Source organism: Dermacentor albipictus, chromosome 6, assembly GCF_038994185.2.
Source record: "Dermacentor albipictus isolate Rhodes 1998 colony chromosome 6, USDA_Dalb.pri_finalv2, whole genome shotgun sequence".
NCBI classification, from domain to species: domain Eukaryota; kingdom Metazoa; phylum Arthropoda; class Arachnida; order Ixodida; family Ixodidae; genus Dermacentor; species Dermacentor albipictus.
The window spans coordinates 110,132,255-110,147,608 of record NC_091826.1 but is presented as its reverse complement, the minus strand read 5'-3'; the positions used below and the strand labels follow the sequence as shown (position 1 = coordinate 110,147,608).

Here is a 15,354-nt window from a genome sequence, read left to right as displayed (position 1 = left end):
ACCATATACGAAACACCAATTACCTCAATTTCACAGATAAAATGTTATTAAAATAGCACCAGAATTTTGCTGCATAAAATATATAAAGGTTGCATAAAAATTGGGACAAAGCAGTAACTGAAAGACCGAGGGAGCTACAGCGCACCCATGTTGAAAAAGATTACAAGGAAAATGATATATCTGCATATTTAAGTTTACAATTTTCGCTCCAACACATAGAAAAAGAACGCATGCACTTAGAGCATAAAAAGGTTCATGTGCCTGGAGAATGCAGCGCAGTACGAAGAAGCGTCATGAGAACCGAAAAACAGATCTTACTACGAATGCTTGCAACCTACAATCAGGCATGTGCCATGTCATGCCTTGAATGGATGAAATTCATAAATCTTACACACAAAGGAAGCTACCATCACTCTTATTGGCTTCCTGAGGGGACTCCTTGAAATTGAACTAGAAAAATGTACTCAGTGTCAAAAACAAAGAGAAGATAAGACCCTATAGCGTTCTTCCTGAAATGAACAGCGCAAATAACTTCATGTATCAATTCTATGGACACTTCGCCAATTCGGTGCACATTTATATTTCACAACCACCCAAACAGAGACGAGAAGGATGAATTAAGGTAGGAACACACATGAACGCTGACCCAAGTAGAAGTTTATTCGTGAAGACGAAGATTTTAAACACACTGGCCAACTTCACAAAGAAAAAGCCATGGATGCGCAGCATACACAGCCCGGCACAACAAAAAAGGACCGAAATACGTCCTGTAGAATAAACATGTGCTCCAAAAACTAACAAAAAGATGAAAACTGAAAGGTTTCTCCTGTAAGCGATAGTAACTAGAAGTACTGTAGCAACTCTTTCCCACTAAGGGTCACAGAAATCTTGTTTATGAATATTTTTTCGTGATCAATAAATAATGCTTCCGTAAGTCCTTTTGTGCTCTGGTGTCTGTGATGAAAGAATCGTTCTTTCTGCTCTATACCGCAACACCAGAGGAGTTCCAGAAGCAATATTTATTGATCACAAACGAAACAATTGCGTAACCAAGTTATCTGTTGCCCTTAGTGGGAAAAAGTTGTTCTCAAATGAGTATTTCCCGTTGGGTAGTATCACTTATCGTACAAATCTTTCGCTTTTTCAATAGATTTCACCGATAGTTCTCGTTTTTCACGCACGTTTATTCTACATGACATGGCTTTTTCATATTTTTTCTTTTCGCACGTGGCTGTTTCTGCCACGCAGGCACGGATTTTTACCTTTGCCAAGTTGACCAGTGTGTTTAATACCTTTGTCATCAAAAGCAAACATTTAGTAGGGCTTGCGCTCGTGTGTGCTCCTACCTATTTCGTCGTCCGCCTCTGTTCGTACTGCTGTTTATAGTACCCACGTATCACTTGGTTAGGCTGGTAAACATTCTCACAAACAAAAGTAAATGCCTCCCCTCAAAAGGTAGCCCATCCTTTACTACAAAACGCCAGAGCAAATCGAAAGTAAGCCTTCACAGCGTCCATGCAGCAGCTGGTACACCACAGAGTAACACAAAAAAATAGCTGAAAATCCCACTTGATGCGAGCTTGCTAGTGAATCAGCCACATATCAATGGGTGTCTCTTGCACGACGCCAAGGTGCTTTTGGCGTAGAACACTTTAGCATCTGGGAATTTACTGCATACGTAACCTGTGAGAAGGGAATGTGGACAGAAAATGAGATTGCGCGGATTAAGAATCTGCCACGCACTGCAGATAACTACGCACGAAATAGAAGTACACACTATACTGACAAGTAAAACTTTGGGACTCTTTACGAGTGCCATCGAGAAAAGGAAGGAATGGGTTGCTACGGTAAATGTTAGCTAAAACACGCACAGCGATGTTTCACAGTGGGGAAAATATTCCCGGCTCTCTCGCAGAACCAAAGACCACGCGACAGTGCATAACCCATACCAAACAGATATCGAATCTTTTGGTAGAAGTCCAGTAGAGGGGATGACCTAAACATACGCCGAGAGCGATGCGAGCGTGAGCGTGCCTGTACGAGTGAGAACATGTACCGCTTCTTTGAAGCTAGCCGCGCTCCGGCGTGGCTCCGATCATCCCGCGCGATTTGTGTGCAGAATGTCGGGTACACGCCCTTGCGTTGCGCGGTAGCATTCGCGCAGTGAGCTAGCTTCATGCACGCGTCATTCTTCACCGCGCAAACGGTGCTCGAGTGCGACGCTTAGCTCGAGGCGACAACGCGCCGATTGGCGCTCCTTTCGCTTCTGGAAACAACCCATATTCAGATCGGTCCAACTCAAAGAGGCAGCAGAGAACGGTGGCATGTTTCGGTTATCGCTTATTAAAATTGTACAGTACGTCTTCAACGGCAAACCGCCGCGCTAGATAAAGATGCTTACTGCGGTAGTTTTGGCGGTGATAGACGATAAGGTGAGCCCGTCGGCGGCTGTGTTCTTAGACCACGTCACCACACCTCTGTTCATTTGCGCTGTGTATCCATGCACAGTCACCGCGCGGAAGCTGTGACTAATCGGTTGGCCGTTCTCCGAAAATCCCATAGAGGCGAAATATATTTCGCGGTGCGCCGCATCATTAGACGCAACCTAAATCGAGGCGCGCTTAACCGCTACGGCACTAAAGGTGATCACACTAACCGTACGGTATACGATCAGCCACTACGGAAAAAAAAATTCTGATGTTCCACGTGCCAAACCAACGATCTGATTACGAGGCACGTCGTAGCTGGGGGCTCCGTATTAATTTTGACTTCCTTGAAATTTTTACGTGCGTACAATGCACAATACACGAGCGTTTTTGCATTCCGCTCCTTTGGAATGCGGCCGCTGCAGGGATCGTATCCACGACCTGGATCCCCAAATTGCCACGGAGGCCGCCATAGTTACGAAATGCGTAAGCGTGAAGTGCAACACTGCCTTCCGGTACGAGTGTGGTACAAGCGTAGCACAGCTGCACACCTGCTGCACGATTATTTGTCGCGGTTCTCCTAAACTCGTAGTGCCTGCCTAAATACCTTGAAAGGCAGCGCGCCTCTCACGTATCGGAACGCGATAACAAGCGCTTAGACGGCATACGTGAGCCCCCATGAAAAATGACGTGGCCACTGTACAAAATTATCACTGCGCAGAGAAGCCGATCCTTATGTTCCAATTGTGTTCTCTCATACAAATGAAGGACACGTTATTAGACAGGAACAAATGAAGCAACGCAATTTTACGCACATGGGGCGCCGCTGCCTCTTCGCCTACCATTGTTTCTGTTTCAAACGAAGTGACGGCGGCAGCGAGAGTTAGTATCGCGCGCATTTGCTCCGGGGCATGCGGTTTGCTTCAAGAAAGTGAACGGTGTGCTTAACATGTCACGCTCGTCAATGTCAAAATAGAAAAGAAGGCTACGTGACCAAGAAAACGAGATTACTTACCTATCTTCAGAAGTGCGGCTGCGACTGTTTCGGGGTGCCTTCTCTCCAACAGGCATCATGGCCTCTGCCGCGCAACTCATCAAAACCGTCAGGCTCGCACATCAGTAGAAGACTAGTTGCTGGGTGAGCCAACCACTTCACCGGATACACGTCCCACTTATCGTCGTTAAAGCATTCCACTAAAATGTGCGTCATGATGTCCGAAAAGAAAATACTTTCATCAAGAAGCACGAGGCGTGAACCACCGCACAACTGCAACCGAATAACTGAGTCCGAAAGCCGTTCACAGCTTCACATGGTTTCACTATCGTATTCATTTAGAAAAACCTTTCAAACACAAAATAACGGCACTTAAGAACCACTAATTAATTAGCAATAATTTTTTATCAACTAACCTTCATAAATTATTAAGAACTACCTAATTTATAGCGTAAACAATAAATACTACGACCGAAAAATGCGACTACGAAACTAGCGGTAACCATGTGTACTGTTGCAAAAGTGTGCGCAATACGAAGCTCGGTTGCGCCCGTTTGCGCGCACATATGCACACCCAAACGCTACCTTAACGTTTGTCGCGCCACCTAGAAATAAAAATTACTACTAGTATTGCTATTTTTACAAAAATAAAGTTTCTAAAATAGTTTGTAGCGTTTTTGCAGATGACGAGGTGACAAGTTGGGTACAATAAGAGTCCGTTACCTGTATTTCTTTCATTTCCCTTTGGTTTTCTTAACTGAACATACGAGACCTGCAGGCTTGGGAGAGGACGACCGTTCGGCGAGGCTCAAATAAATCGCGTGTTGCTTGAAAGGCGCGAAACGGGAGCAGCCGCAGATACAGCGATTAGCTGTGATACTGTTGCGGCTATTGCTGAATCTGAAGCTCTTTGAAGTCAATGGTTATAGCGGCTGCGCGCTGCGATCTCAAAGGGCGTTCATTCTTTGATCTCTAGTACCACGGACATTGGACAGAAACTATATTTGCTTTACGGACAGAGGGTACGTCGCAGGAAATTCGAAGACCTCACCCGTGTATGTTTGTAGCGTGTGCGCGCTTGCATCCTACGGTTCCCACAGTGCGTCCGATGCTCGAAGGTAGCGTCGTCGCCTGTCGGCACCTGTCTTTTCGCCGGCCGCGCTGCCGCCGTGTCTACTTTTGGGGAACTCCACATGCGCGTAGTCACCGTGTTGGCAAGTGAGTTTCGCATTCTTCTGCTCCCCAAAACGTGCTCATTTCGGATCGTACCAATGGTTATGTCATCTAGTGTATGTTAAAACGACGATGGCATTTGTACACCGGCGAAGGAATAAATCGTTATGAACTTGGGCGGTCATGAATCTAGTCTAACGTTGCAGCTTTTACGTAGCGAAAATGGCTACGAAAGTGGGGCGGTCCCGGAGATAGGCGCTTCAAAGCGCCAGCTGTAGCGACAGCACCAGGAAGTGGCACGCGGCGCACACGCCAAGCATTTCAGAGCTCACTGGCTTTCGAATGAGAGGAGTATGCGCGCGCTCGTGGCCTATTGGTTAGAGTACCGGGCTCGACGGCCGACGTTCGATTCCACCCCATCGGTCACACATAATTTTGTTTTAATGAAAGCGAGGCGAAAGAAGAACCTACCTGCCGCAAAGTGACAGGAATGAGGTTGGAACGCATCGCAAAACATGTTTGGAATGTGTTCATATGCGAGTTCTAATTATTGTATACTGGACTCAACTGCTACACAACAAAAGAACAACTAGAAAAATCAACACAAATTACCCAATAAATTGTTTATTGAGAGCACTCAACGGTAATATTGTTGTGCAAGGGTTGAGTGAACTCAATTGCTCTTGAAAATTTGTTGAAATCAGTTGTTTCAACAATTCCCCAACAATATATCAATGGTTAATCAACACTCATTTTTGTACGGGTGGTCTCTACGGTAAAGCTATTAAAAAGAAGAAACACGGTAAGACGTCTATAAGTTTGCTTAAAAGGCGACGACTAATGCATCTGCGGCAGGATAAGAAGCTTGGAAATCGAGAAAAATTATATGCATTGTTTTAACATATGCGCTCGTGCTTAAAGCTTAAATGTTAGCGATTTGGGTAGTTGTGTTTTTTTTTCCTCCGGATTGCTAACCTGCAAAATAATGAAAGTACAGTAGTGAAAGAAACAAAACACGCAGCAAAAATTAAAGGCGCCCCGTATAAATCACCTACATAAAGCATGCCTAAGTCGGGAGGAGAATGAAAAAAAGACTGTATGTGAGAAATAAAACAACTCATTGAGTTTGTGTTGTGATGGTGTTTGCATACAGCGCACTTAAAATTAGGAATCATTTCAAAACCTTAGTTTATTTTACAGAAATGTTTTATAATTAAACAAACGTGCACTAAATCTTTTTCTCACGCAGCGACAACGACGACCACCACAGCAACAAAGGCAACGACAACAAAGAAGACGACAACAAGGAAGACGACAACGAAGGCAACGACAACAAAGGCGACGACAACAAAGGCGACGACAACAAGGAAGACGACAACAAGGAAGACGACAACAAGGAAGCCGACAACAAGGAAGACGACAACAAGGAAGACGACAACAAGGAAGACAACAAAGAGGACGACAACAAAGAGGACGACAACAAAGAGGACGACAACAAAGAGGACGACAACGACAACGACGCGTAAGCTTAGGGTGATTCTGTTTTACGTTGACTTTCGTGAAATTCATAAGAACCACAACCAGTGGAAAAGAAATAAAGCGCATCCGCCATTTGTTTTTCTTAATCAGGATGAGTATCTGACTCACAATCCTATTAAGGGCAGTTTAAAAATAGCGGTTCACGCACGCACAAAAATTATTGAACGTTACTTAAAGGCAAGACGAAGCATACATGTTGTCGTTGCTCTATATATATATCGATCATGACGGATTCCTTAATGAATATGGGAGTTAACAATAAAGTGTGGAAATATTTAATGATTGAACATTCGTCAGCGATATGCTAAATTTCGGGTATTTCGATATCCTTTGCATGATCATACTGACTGTAACGATAGCTCTTGCTGAATCGGCGGCGACAAAAACCACGTTGTTGTGACTAGCTGAGATCGCGCACCTGGGAAGATTAGCTTCGCAACAACTGTGCTGTCGTTACCATATATATATATATATATATATATATATATATATATATATATATATATATATATATATATATATATATATATATATATATAAACTTATAATACAGGTCACGTAACTCCCGAATGAGGGTGGGGGATGGAGTGTGCTAGTACAATTCAATGGAAAATATTGTTACGTAGGAAGACACCGACGAAAAAGCTATTTACCAGTATATTTACAAGGCAATACGCCGCAGTTGACCAAGAGGCAACAGCCCGCGCTAGCTTCCAATCGTCATCTTCGTCTTCTTCCTGCGCGGCTCTTCGTCAGTGGGAATGCGACCCCGTAGCATTATACAAGGAGAGAACTCTAACAAAGCACCAGAATATCAAATATTTACCGCGATATCGAACTATAGGTGGCACTACCGTCGCCGCGTTAGTGTGCATAGGCCTTCGACGGCGCGCATTGACGTGTGGGCGTGGGCATTCCACTGTGAACAATTCGGCCCGATTTTCAGGTAATGAAACCCGCTGACTGTACTGTGCTGGTCCCATATTGCCCTCCAGCACCACATTTTTTTTTTGCACGAAATCCGCACAGCATTTTCATTTACGCGAAACAAGCGCGTACTCTCGTTCAAAGGGGGACTGGCACTCAACAACGCAGTCTTTGTTTTGGCACTTTCTCGGGGCTTTTTGTGTATGTTCAGCTTGGATTCCGCCTAGTCTGTTAATACAGTTGCGTCAGTTATTAATAGTGCATTCTGTGACAATCTTGCACTGTATAAAAAAAGAGTGTGCATTGCTGTGAAACAAAGGTAAAGTAGCAAGTTAATGCGCGCTCTACACCACCAACTGATGCGCGTTCTACAGCTTATATTCCTTTTTTTTATTCGCTGTGAAATGCAAACAGTTAATGAGTTCAATTAGGCAAGCTAGGCCACTGTGACAGTACGTTAGTATAGGCTCATCAGGTCCCTTCAGACGAGATTATTTTTATCGTACTTGCACTGTTTCGCGCACGACAGCGATTTGACAGAGTTGCAATTACTCTTTGAGCTAATATCGTTCGCTAGTTTTACTTCAGCTAATAGCGGCCCTTGTCTTGCATCAAGCTAATGAAGTGTATGACGCGGTATGACATGAATGCACGCTTAAGGCTCTTTTTTATTCTACTGCTTTGAGTGATGTTCAAACCACTCCGTTCATGTTTCGTGGCAACACAGAGTTTGCGGAGCGAACGACAAATCGTGACGAGTGACTTTTTTAGCACGGTATTCACGTCTCGCTGCAGCGACTTCACTTAATTAAACCAACGTACCATTCTTTTGTGATGTTCTTGAAAAACGACGCCATAATAAAAGTGCTATGATTGTGGCGAGCGCAGGGTGCGACAATCACACATCGCGCGCTCGACACGGGCGTTCACTGATGTTTAAGAAAAAAAATTATGGGGTTTTACGTGCCCAAACCACTTTCTGTTTATGAGGCACGCCGTAGTGGAGGACTTCGGAAATTTCGACAACCTGTCTTACTGCAGCGCAAAGACGACAGCGTAATGCTAAATGCTTTTCAAAACCGTCGAACATCGTAGGGCAGCAGACTGTGCTACAGCCACGAAAGAAACGGCCTTTAAACCTATTCACGCCGATACAAGCACATCTAAACACGTAGGGGAGGGAGGAAAGACAAAAGCAGAAGGCAGAGAGGTTAACCATAATAACGTTCGGTTGGCTACCCTACTCCGGGGGAATGGGAAAGGGGAAAACAAAGATGAGAGGGAGAGAGAGGAGGGAAGGAAAGAAGGACATTAGCGGTGAGCTCGCTCACGCGTGTGGTCTAATAGAAATTGCACTAATAGTCACAGACATTCACACAAGTCCGTCGTCCTCAAGAAGCACAAAAGCGCCTTCACCGCTTTATGGGACGACGAGCGACGGGGGTGGTGTTCCAGCAGCACCTGCACAGAAAGCGGCCGATTTTCCTGTTTTTGGAGAGCGTTAGCAAGTTCTTGTCTTTCTGGGGCATGTCGTAGACATTGGCAAAGCAGGTGGTGTATATTTTCTTTGGTGCCGCAGACCTCGCTGTAGATAAATTGTATATAGCATTGTATATAGCATATATAGCATAGCACATAACATTAATTTGGTGGAGGTGGACGTTCCCCGTACCCATCATGGAGCTTCGCAGCGGTCGCAACGGCGACAGTGCAACTTCGGCTTCTGCTGGCGGCACTTCATCAACGCAACCGTCTCCGCCTGCAGCCCCGACCTACTTCGCCGTTTTCCCCTCTCGGGATCCTGGTGTTTTCAACGAAGTTGGCAGTCCTGATATTGACGACTGCCTACGCCTATACGAACGTGTCAGCACCAGTCACAGTTGGTATCCGGCTATTATGCTCGCGAACGTTCTTTTCTACCTCGACGGAGCTCCACTTGCATGGTTCCAGACTGACGAAGACGAGATCTCGAGCTGGAATCTCTTCGAAGAGAAGCTCCGCGACCTTTTTGGCAATCAATTCGGTCGCCAAGCCAATGCCAAGAAAGCTCTTGCCCGACGTGTACAGACGTCGACCGAGTCCTACGTGTCGTACATTCCCGACGTCTTGGCCCTTTGTGCCAAGGCTGACTCGACCATGTCTGAGGACGATAAGGTTAATCACGTCCTCAAAGGCATCGCTGACGACGCCTTCAATTTGCTGGTGTTTACGAACGTCACCAGCATCGATACCATCCTCAAGGAGTGCCGCCGTCTCGAGCATGCTAAAAGCCGCCGGGTGTCCCAGCACATCACCCGACTTCCCAACACAGCTGCTACGTCATGCTGTGACGACCTCTTCCACCAGCAATCGCGATGTGACAACTTGGCCCGCATCATTCGTCGTGAGGTCGAAGCGGCACAACCGGCGGCCCCTTCATTCCCGTCACCTGATCATTCTCCGGTGACAATCTCCTTGATCCAGGTCGTCGTCCGTCAAGAGTTGTCCAACGTCGGCCTGCAATCCATTGGTTCCAAACGCTCGGAACCTCTTTCTCCACGCACGTCCCCACCGCGTTGTTCTTACTCCTCTTACGGACAGCGCAACCCCTCCGAATGGTGAACCGTGGACGACAAGCTGATCTGTTTTAACTGCCGACGCACTGGACATGTCGCTCGCCACTGCAGCAGCCGCTGGACTTCTCCGACGCGCTATTCTTCTGATTAGCACCCTCGTCCCCCTAGCGCATCATTTTCCTTCGCCCCTTCTATGCCCGCTCCATCATCTGACCCTGCGATCCCTTTGACACGACCCCATTACTCCCGCTCGCCTTCTCCCTCCCGTCGTCAATCTCGTTCGCCCCCGTTGCGCCGTGCTCTTTCTCCGACCTACTCGCCGCGCCCTCGACCGGATATCTAGACAGTGCAGCTTCTGTGGGTGAAGCTGCAATGACGACATTGGCACGAAATCCTCGCTTCTGCTTACCCTCGAACAAGAACCTTTTGGACGTTCTCGTCGACAATGTTCCTGTGTGCGCGTTGATTGACACCGGGGCGCATGTGTCCATTATGAGTGCTGCTCTTCGCCGTCGGCTCAAGAAAGTTCTGACGCGCGCCCCGAGCCGAGTTGTACAAGTCGCAGACGGAGGGACTGCCGCTATTGTTGGCATGTGCTCTGCCCGACTCACCATTGCTGACAGACACACCGTCGTTCTCTTCACCGTCATCGAGCATTGCCCTCACGAACTCATTCTCGGTCTGGATTTTCTTGCCAATCATTCTGCCCTGATTGACTGTTCGGCCTGCTCACTTTGCCTTGACTTGCCTCTTCTTGCCGACCCTGTGGACCCGCCTCCAAGCTGTTTGAGCTGCATGGATTTTATTCGCCTACCGCCCCACTCTGACACACGTCGACTTGTTGTACTGACCAGCTGTACCTGACGGTAATTACGTGGTCGCACCAATTCCAGCAGTTACACGTGACGTTACCGTGCCGCACACTGTGCTGACAATTACTGGCAACCGCACCTGCCTTCCCCTTGTCAATTTCGCGCTAACCGCGCAAGTTCTGCCTCAGGGGATTTCATTGGCTATAATTCGCGCGTTGTAGGATTATAAGGTCGAGCCATTCAGAGTGGAAGATCGGCACTGGAAGATCATTATATATATATATATATATATATATATATATATATATATATATATATATATATATGCGCACTCTTCCAAGCTGTCCCATCCCCTCTCCAGCTCTCATGCCGCCTTCCCAAATTTAACAGACATTGCTGTTTCCCTTTGACACTCCTAATACTAACGCATTACATATATGTAAACCATGCGACACGCCTCACACACATGCAAGATGTTTCAATGAACACTTTCGATTTTAATTTTTATTTTAACCCGCCGTGGTTACTCAATGGCTATGGTGTTAGGCTGCTGAGCACGAGTTCGCGGGTTGGAATCCCGGCCACGGCGGCCGCACTTCGATGGGGGCGAAAACACACGTGTACTTAGATTTATGTGCACGTTAAAAAATTCCAGGTGGTCGAAATTTCCGGAGTCCTCCCCTACGGCGTGCCTCATAATCAAAAAGTGGTTTTGGCACGTGAAACCCCACGAATTTTTATTTTAGAACTTGCCTCTGGCAGATGGCACAATTATAGTCTATGAGTTGGCCTACTCGAAGAGGCGGACATTACTTGCACAAAAAAATGAATGACATAATCGACTAATCAACAAAAACAAATTATGTTTTTAACTAATTACCTTGCGGAGTATATCGAAATTTACAAATCCTAGCCACCGAGAGTGCAAGGCATATCGACTTGAAAATAAATTTGTAGATTACACCATTTACCAGACATGCGCTGTCAAAATGGCTGTGAAAATGTCCTGTCGTTCCCCTTACTTTCTTACCAAAACGTCGTTTTATGCATGGAACCACAAAAGTAACTCGAACGCCAATGCATTTGAGCGCATCGTTTGGGAAATATCTCTAAACAGTTGTCATCCTGCGAATTCATTCCAAGCGGATCCGCCTCCCCGGCTTGAATTTCTAAATTGCAATATGTTCCATGAGGTGAGTAGCTGAAAATGTGATTATTGAATTTTTTGTTAAATAGGCGATCTTGCATTGCAATTTTTTCTTCAAATAATGTCCATCTCTTCGAGCAGAACAGCTCATGCACTACAATTGTGCAATCTGCCACATGCAATTTAAAAAAAAGAAGGAGAGCGTTAGCTGAAACACCGGCTATTTCGAAGACTTTGCATCTTTCACATATATCACATCTTTCTACAACTTAAAAATAAATGAGCTCCTTTCGGCCCGTTAATGTACTCGGCCCTTGCTGTAGTTTGGTTCCTATACCGGCACTCCGAATGTTTTGTCGCCAATGCTGTCTCTCCACAATGAAGCTGGAGAAAGCCTGGCCTTAGCCGTACGTTCAACTGCTCCCTGAGCAATCGGAGGGACCACGTGACTGGAAATGTCTCCGTCGCTCTCGCAACTAGGCGAGGAAACCGCCTCCCAAGTGCTCCAAGGGCGTGCTTGGTGCTTTGAAAAAACTAGCGAATGTGTCATTGTTCGTGGGCCGGGAAACGCTTGTATAAATTGTTAATGCGCGAAGCCAGCCTAGTATTTACACAATCAGTCAGTCAGTCAGTCAGTTTTTATTTGCAGGAAAATCACATCATCCTGCGGGTGGCAGAAACTAAAGGCACGATTGCCTGACGAGGTCTCTGCCCCCGTAACAAAAGGAGCAGTCTGCAGCAGTACAGCAGAGAGCTGGTAACAAAAGAGAAGCGGTGTTACAAAGAGTACACGCATACAGCCTACATCATACATTCTATACAATATGGGTGTACTTAAACACTATGGACAGTTTATTTTTTTTAAAAAATGTCGTCATCAACACCGGAACTGAACATTCACGTGTGCGCGGCACACAACCTACACGTCCTCTCAAAGTAAACCGTGTCTTGAGACCTGTTGTTTGAACGTGCAATGACCGAATGGAGAAAAACAAAAATGTAGGCATGAATTACCTTACCTATTAGAGTTGACTAGCTGACAGGATCTGTGTTTACATTGAAGGCGCATAGGGAGAACGTAAGGTTTTGTACGTTTAAGAAAAGCACTGGTATTAGGTATATTTTGGTGAATTAATAAATATATTTTGTGTCATTGAAAACAGATGTCGGAAAACAGCACTTTACTGCCGGCTGTTCTCCTGCAAGTCAGTATTTGTTGAGGCCTGAAAGTGCTTACGGATCCGGCACGTTTGTCCCGGCTTAATTGCCGTCATCACCGATTGTGGACTTTCCTTAGGAAGTTTACGTTTTAAGTTAGTCACTAATCCATTTTCATTCGTCAATATTAGGAACATTGGCTGGAAATGGAAACAGTACTTCGCGTACTCCTTTTAGCGACATAAAAAAAATCTAAGTTTTCATCGGCCCATCGCGAGCATCGCCTCACGTCGGCAGCGCTTCGACCGCAAAGTGCGGAAGGGCGTGCATCCAATACCATCTCATTACCGATGACTCCAATCAAAAGCACATTGCATGTAGTTATTGCCCAGGACAATAGTTTCCTATAAATCGTTGTAGTGCTCCTTAGAGCATTCCCGTTGATGCTACGTGATGTGCCCTCCATCTTTGTGCTTGCTCTACTCGTGCCTTGGCGCGTACAGAGCGGCCCATCCCACCGTACTCGCTGGCGTGCACGTATGGGCCGGATATCAAGGCGAGTTCTCGGTTCCCAGAGGACGGCGTGTGCGACTACACCTTCCTGGAGCAGATGCCCGCCTCGCGTGCCAAGGACTTTGGCGGGCCGTACCCGTCCGAAGTGCAGCACTTCATCAACACCGCGGCGCGGCACACGAAGACCGAGTACGGCGTCGCCTTCGATTACGCGTGAGCCTGGCCTTGGGGAGCGACGACCTGCCCCCCCTTTTTTTTGTTAAGGGCCAGTTCAACGGCCTCACATATTCAGGAAGAGAGTAAGCAGACTGAAAAACGATAAAAAACTCCGTAGAGAAATGGAAGGTAGGCGAGGACACAAGTAGACAACGCTAAGCTAGGCAAGCAGAGTAGGGACAAGTAGTGGGAATAGGGCGAGTGGGAATACGTTCATGACCCGTCAGGGCGACAGCTAGACGAAGACGAATAAATGCGATCGCAGACGCTAGATCCAAGCGATAAGATTTACACGTGGACTCTGCTGTAAGTCAGGCATAGCACAGCACAGTCTAGAGAACCAATTCTGATTAAAGGCTGACATCTGCTTTTCCTTTGTTGTATTTTTAAGTGGGGCCCAACTTCGTCGATTTCTAAGCCTTTGCGTTCTGAGCTCAGGACACGACCAGTCAAACAGCAGAGAGAAACAGCATTGTTGCGCTCTTATTTATTGATGAAATAAAACCGATAAGGTAAGCCTACACGTACTGCTGTTGTGGGAGGCAAGTGAGCCTGACAATAGATCCGGTGAAAACGATGTTCGAGGAAAAAGGAAAGGAGGAGCCGGGAGCAATACCTCAAAAAGAAGGAAAGTTTCTGCGCTCGGGGGCGACGTGTATCAGTTGCAGGGCTGGAGCGCTCTGCTGTGATAAATAATAAATACACAAATGGAAAAGCACATGGTGTCCGTGCAAGCCCGCGTGAACGATGGTAAACACAAATGTTGCATGTTGCAAGGATGAAAGATGAAATTCAATGTTTTTTGGCTTATGCGCCATCTGTCCGCAGCTCAGAAGTTAGAAATTGCAGAAGAGTCAAAATAAATTGAAACTACGCTATGATACCGCCTAGTACGAGAGAAGTATTTTCCGACTGTATTTTTACCCAATAACAACTTCATTCCTTTTCTCACCACTATAGTTTGCTCTGAAGCAATCAGTGACATTGACTTAAACAATGAAGGCATTTTTAACCTGGTGTTAAAGTTGGATACCAAGAAATGCACCGCTCCGGACGAGATACAGAATGCATTCTTGGTTCGCTACTCTTTGTGGTCATCAAGATACCTGACGGTCATATATTCAACAAATCTTTATAATCTGTCACTGTTCCTTCCTCGTGGAATTTAGCTAAAATGCTTACTCTTTATAAATGAGGAGATAAGCAGTTTTTGTCGAACTACAGACTGATTTAAATAACATCGCAGTCATGCAAAATATTAAAACATATTCATAAACACATAGTGATTTTCCTGTAATCAAAGAATCTGCTATCAAACATTCATCATGGGCTTAGGTGTGGTTTTACTACGCAAACACAGTTATTTCAGTTTACGCATAACATTTTCCTTAACTTTAATGTTGGCAACAAGGTTGACGCCATCTTTATAGACTTCTCTAAAGTATTTGACAGGGTATTACATTCTAAACTCCTTGCTAAATTCAGCGCTGTACTAAATAATTCGCAGCTAGTTCACTGGATTCCAAGCTTTCTTTGATTTCGCTCTCAGTATGTCTCTTACAGCTCGAGCGAGTCTACTGCTGTTGATGTGACATCTGGAGTGCCCCAAGACTCCGTTCTTGGGCTACTGCTTTATTTAATCTACATAAATGATTTGACTGTTAACACCTCTTCTGACAGTCGTCTTTACGCTGATGATTGTGTTTGATATTGACACGTGCACTTATATTTATCGGGCGACACGTTTCACCGCCTAACAGATCTTATCGCACAGCGCGGGACGCGCCTGCATGTATCCGAAGTTTCTGGAAAGTTATCGATGCTTCTATCCGCTGTCTGTTGTCACCGAACCTTATGTTATCTGAGTTCATCACCTGACGCGAATGGTGTAGAA

General features: G+C 45.8%; 1 protein-coding gene across 1 annotated transcript in view; it reads left to right on the top strand.

The window, feature by feature from the left end:
- Window positions 1-15,354, top strand: part of LOC139061341 (uncharacterized) — an 83,883-nt gene that overhangs the window by 31,446 nt on the left and 37,083 nt on the right. The window contains exons 3-4 of the mRNA XM_070541254.1: window positions 5,843-6,115; window positions 13,235-13,457. Coding sequence (XP_070397355.1) covers window positions 5,843-6,115; window positions 13,235-13,457 — 496 coding nt within the window. The remainder of the gene's footprint in view (window positions 1-5,842; window positions 6,116-13,234; window positions 13,458-15,354) is intronic.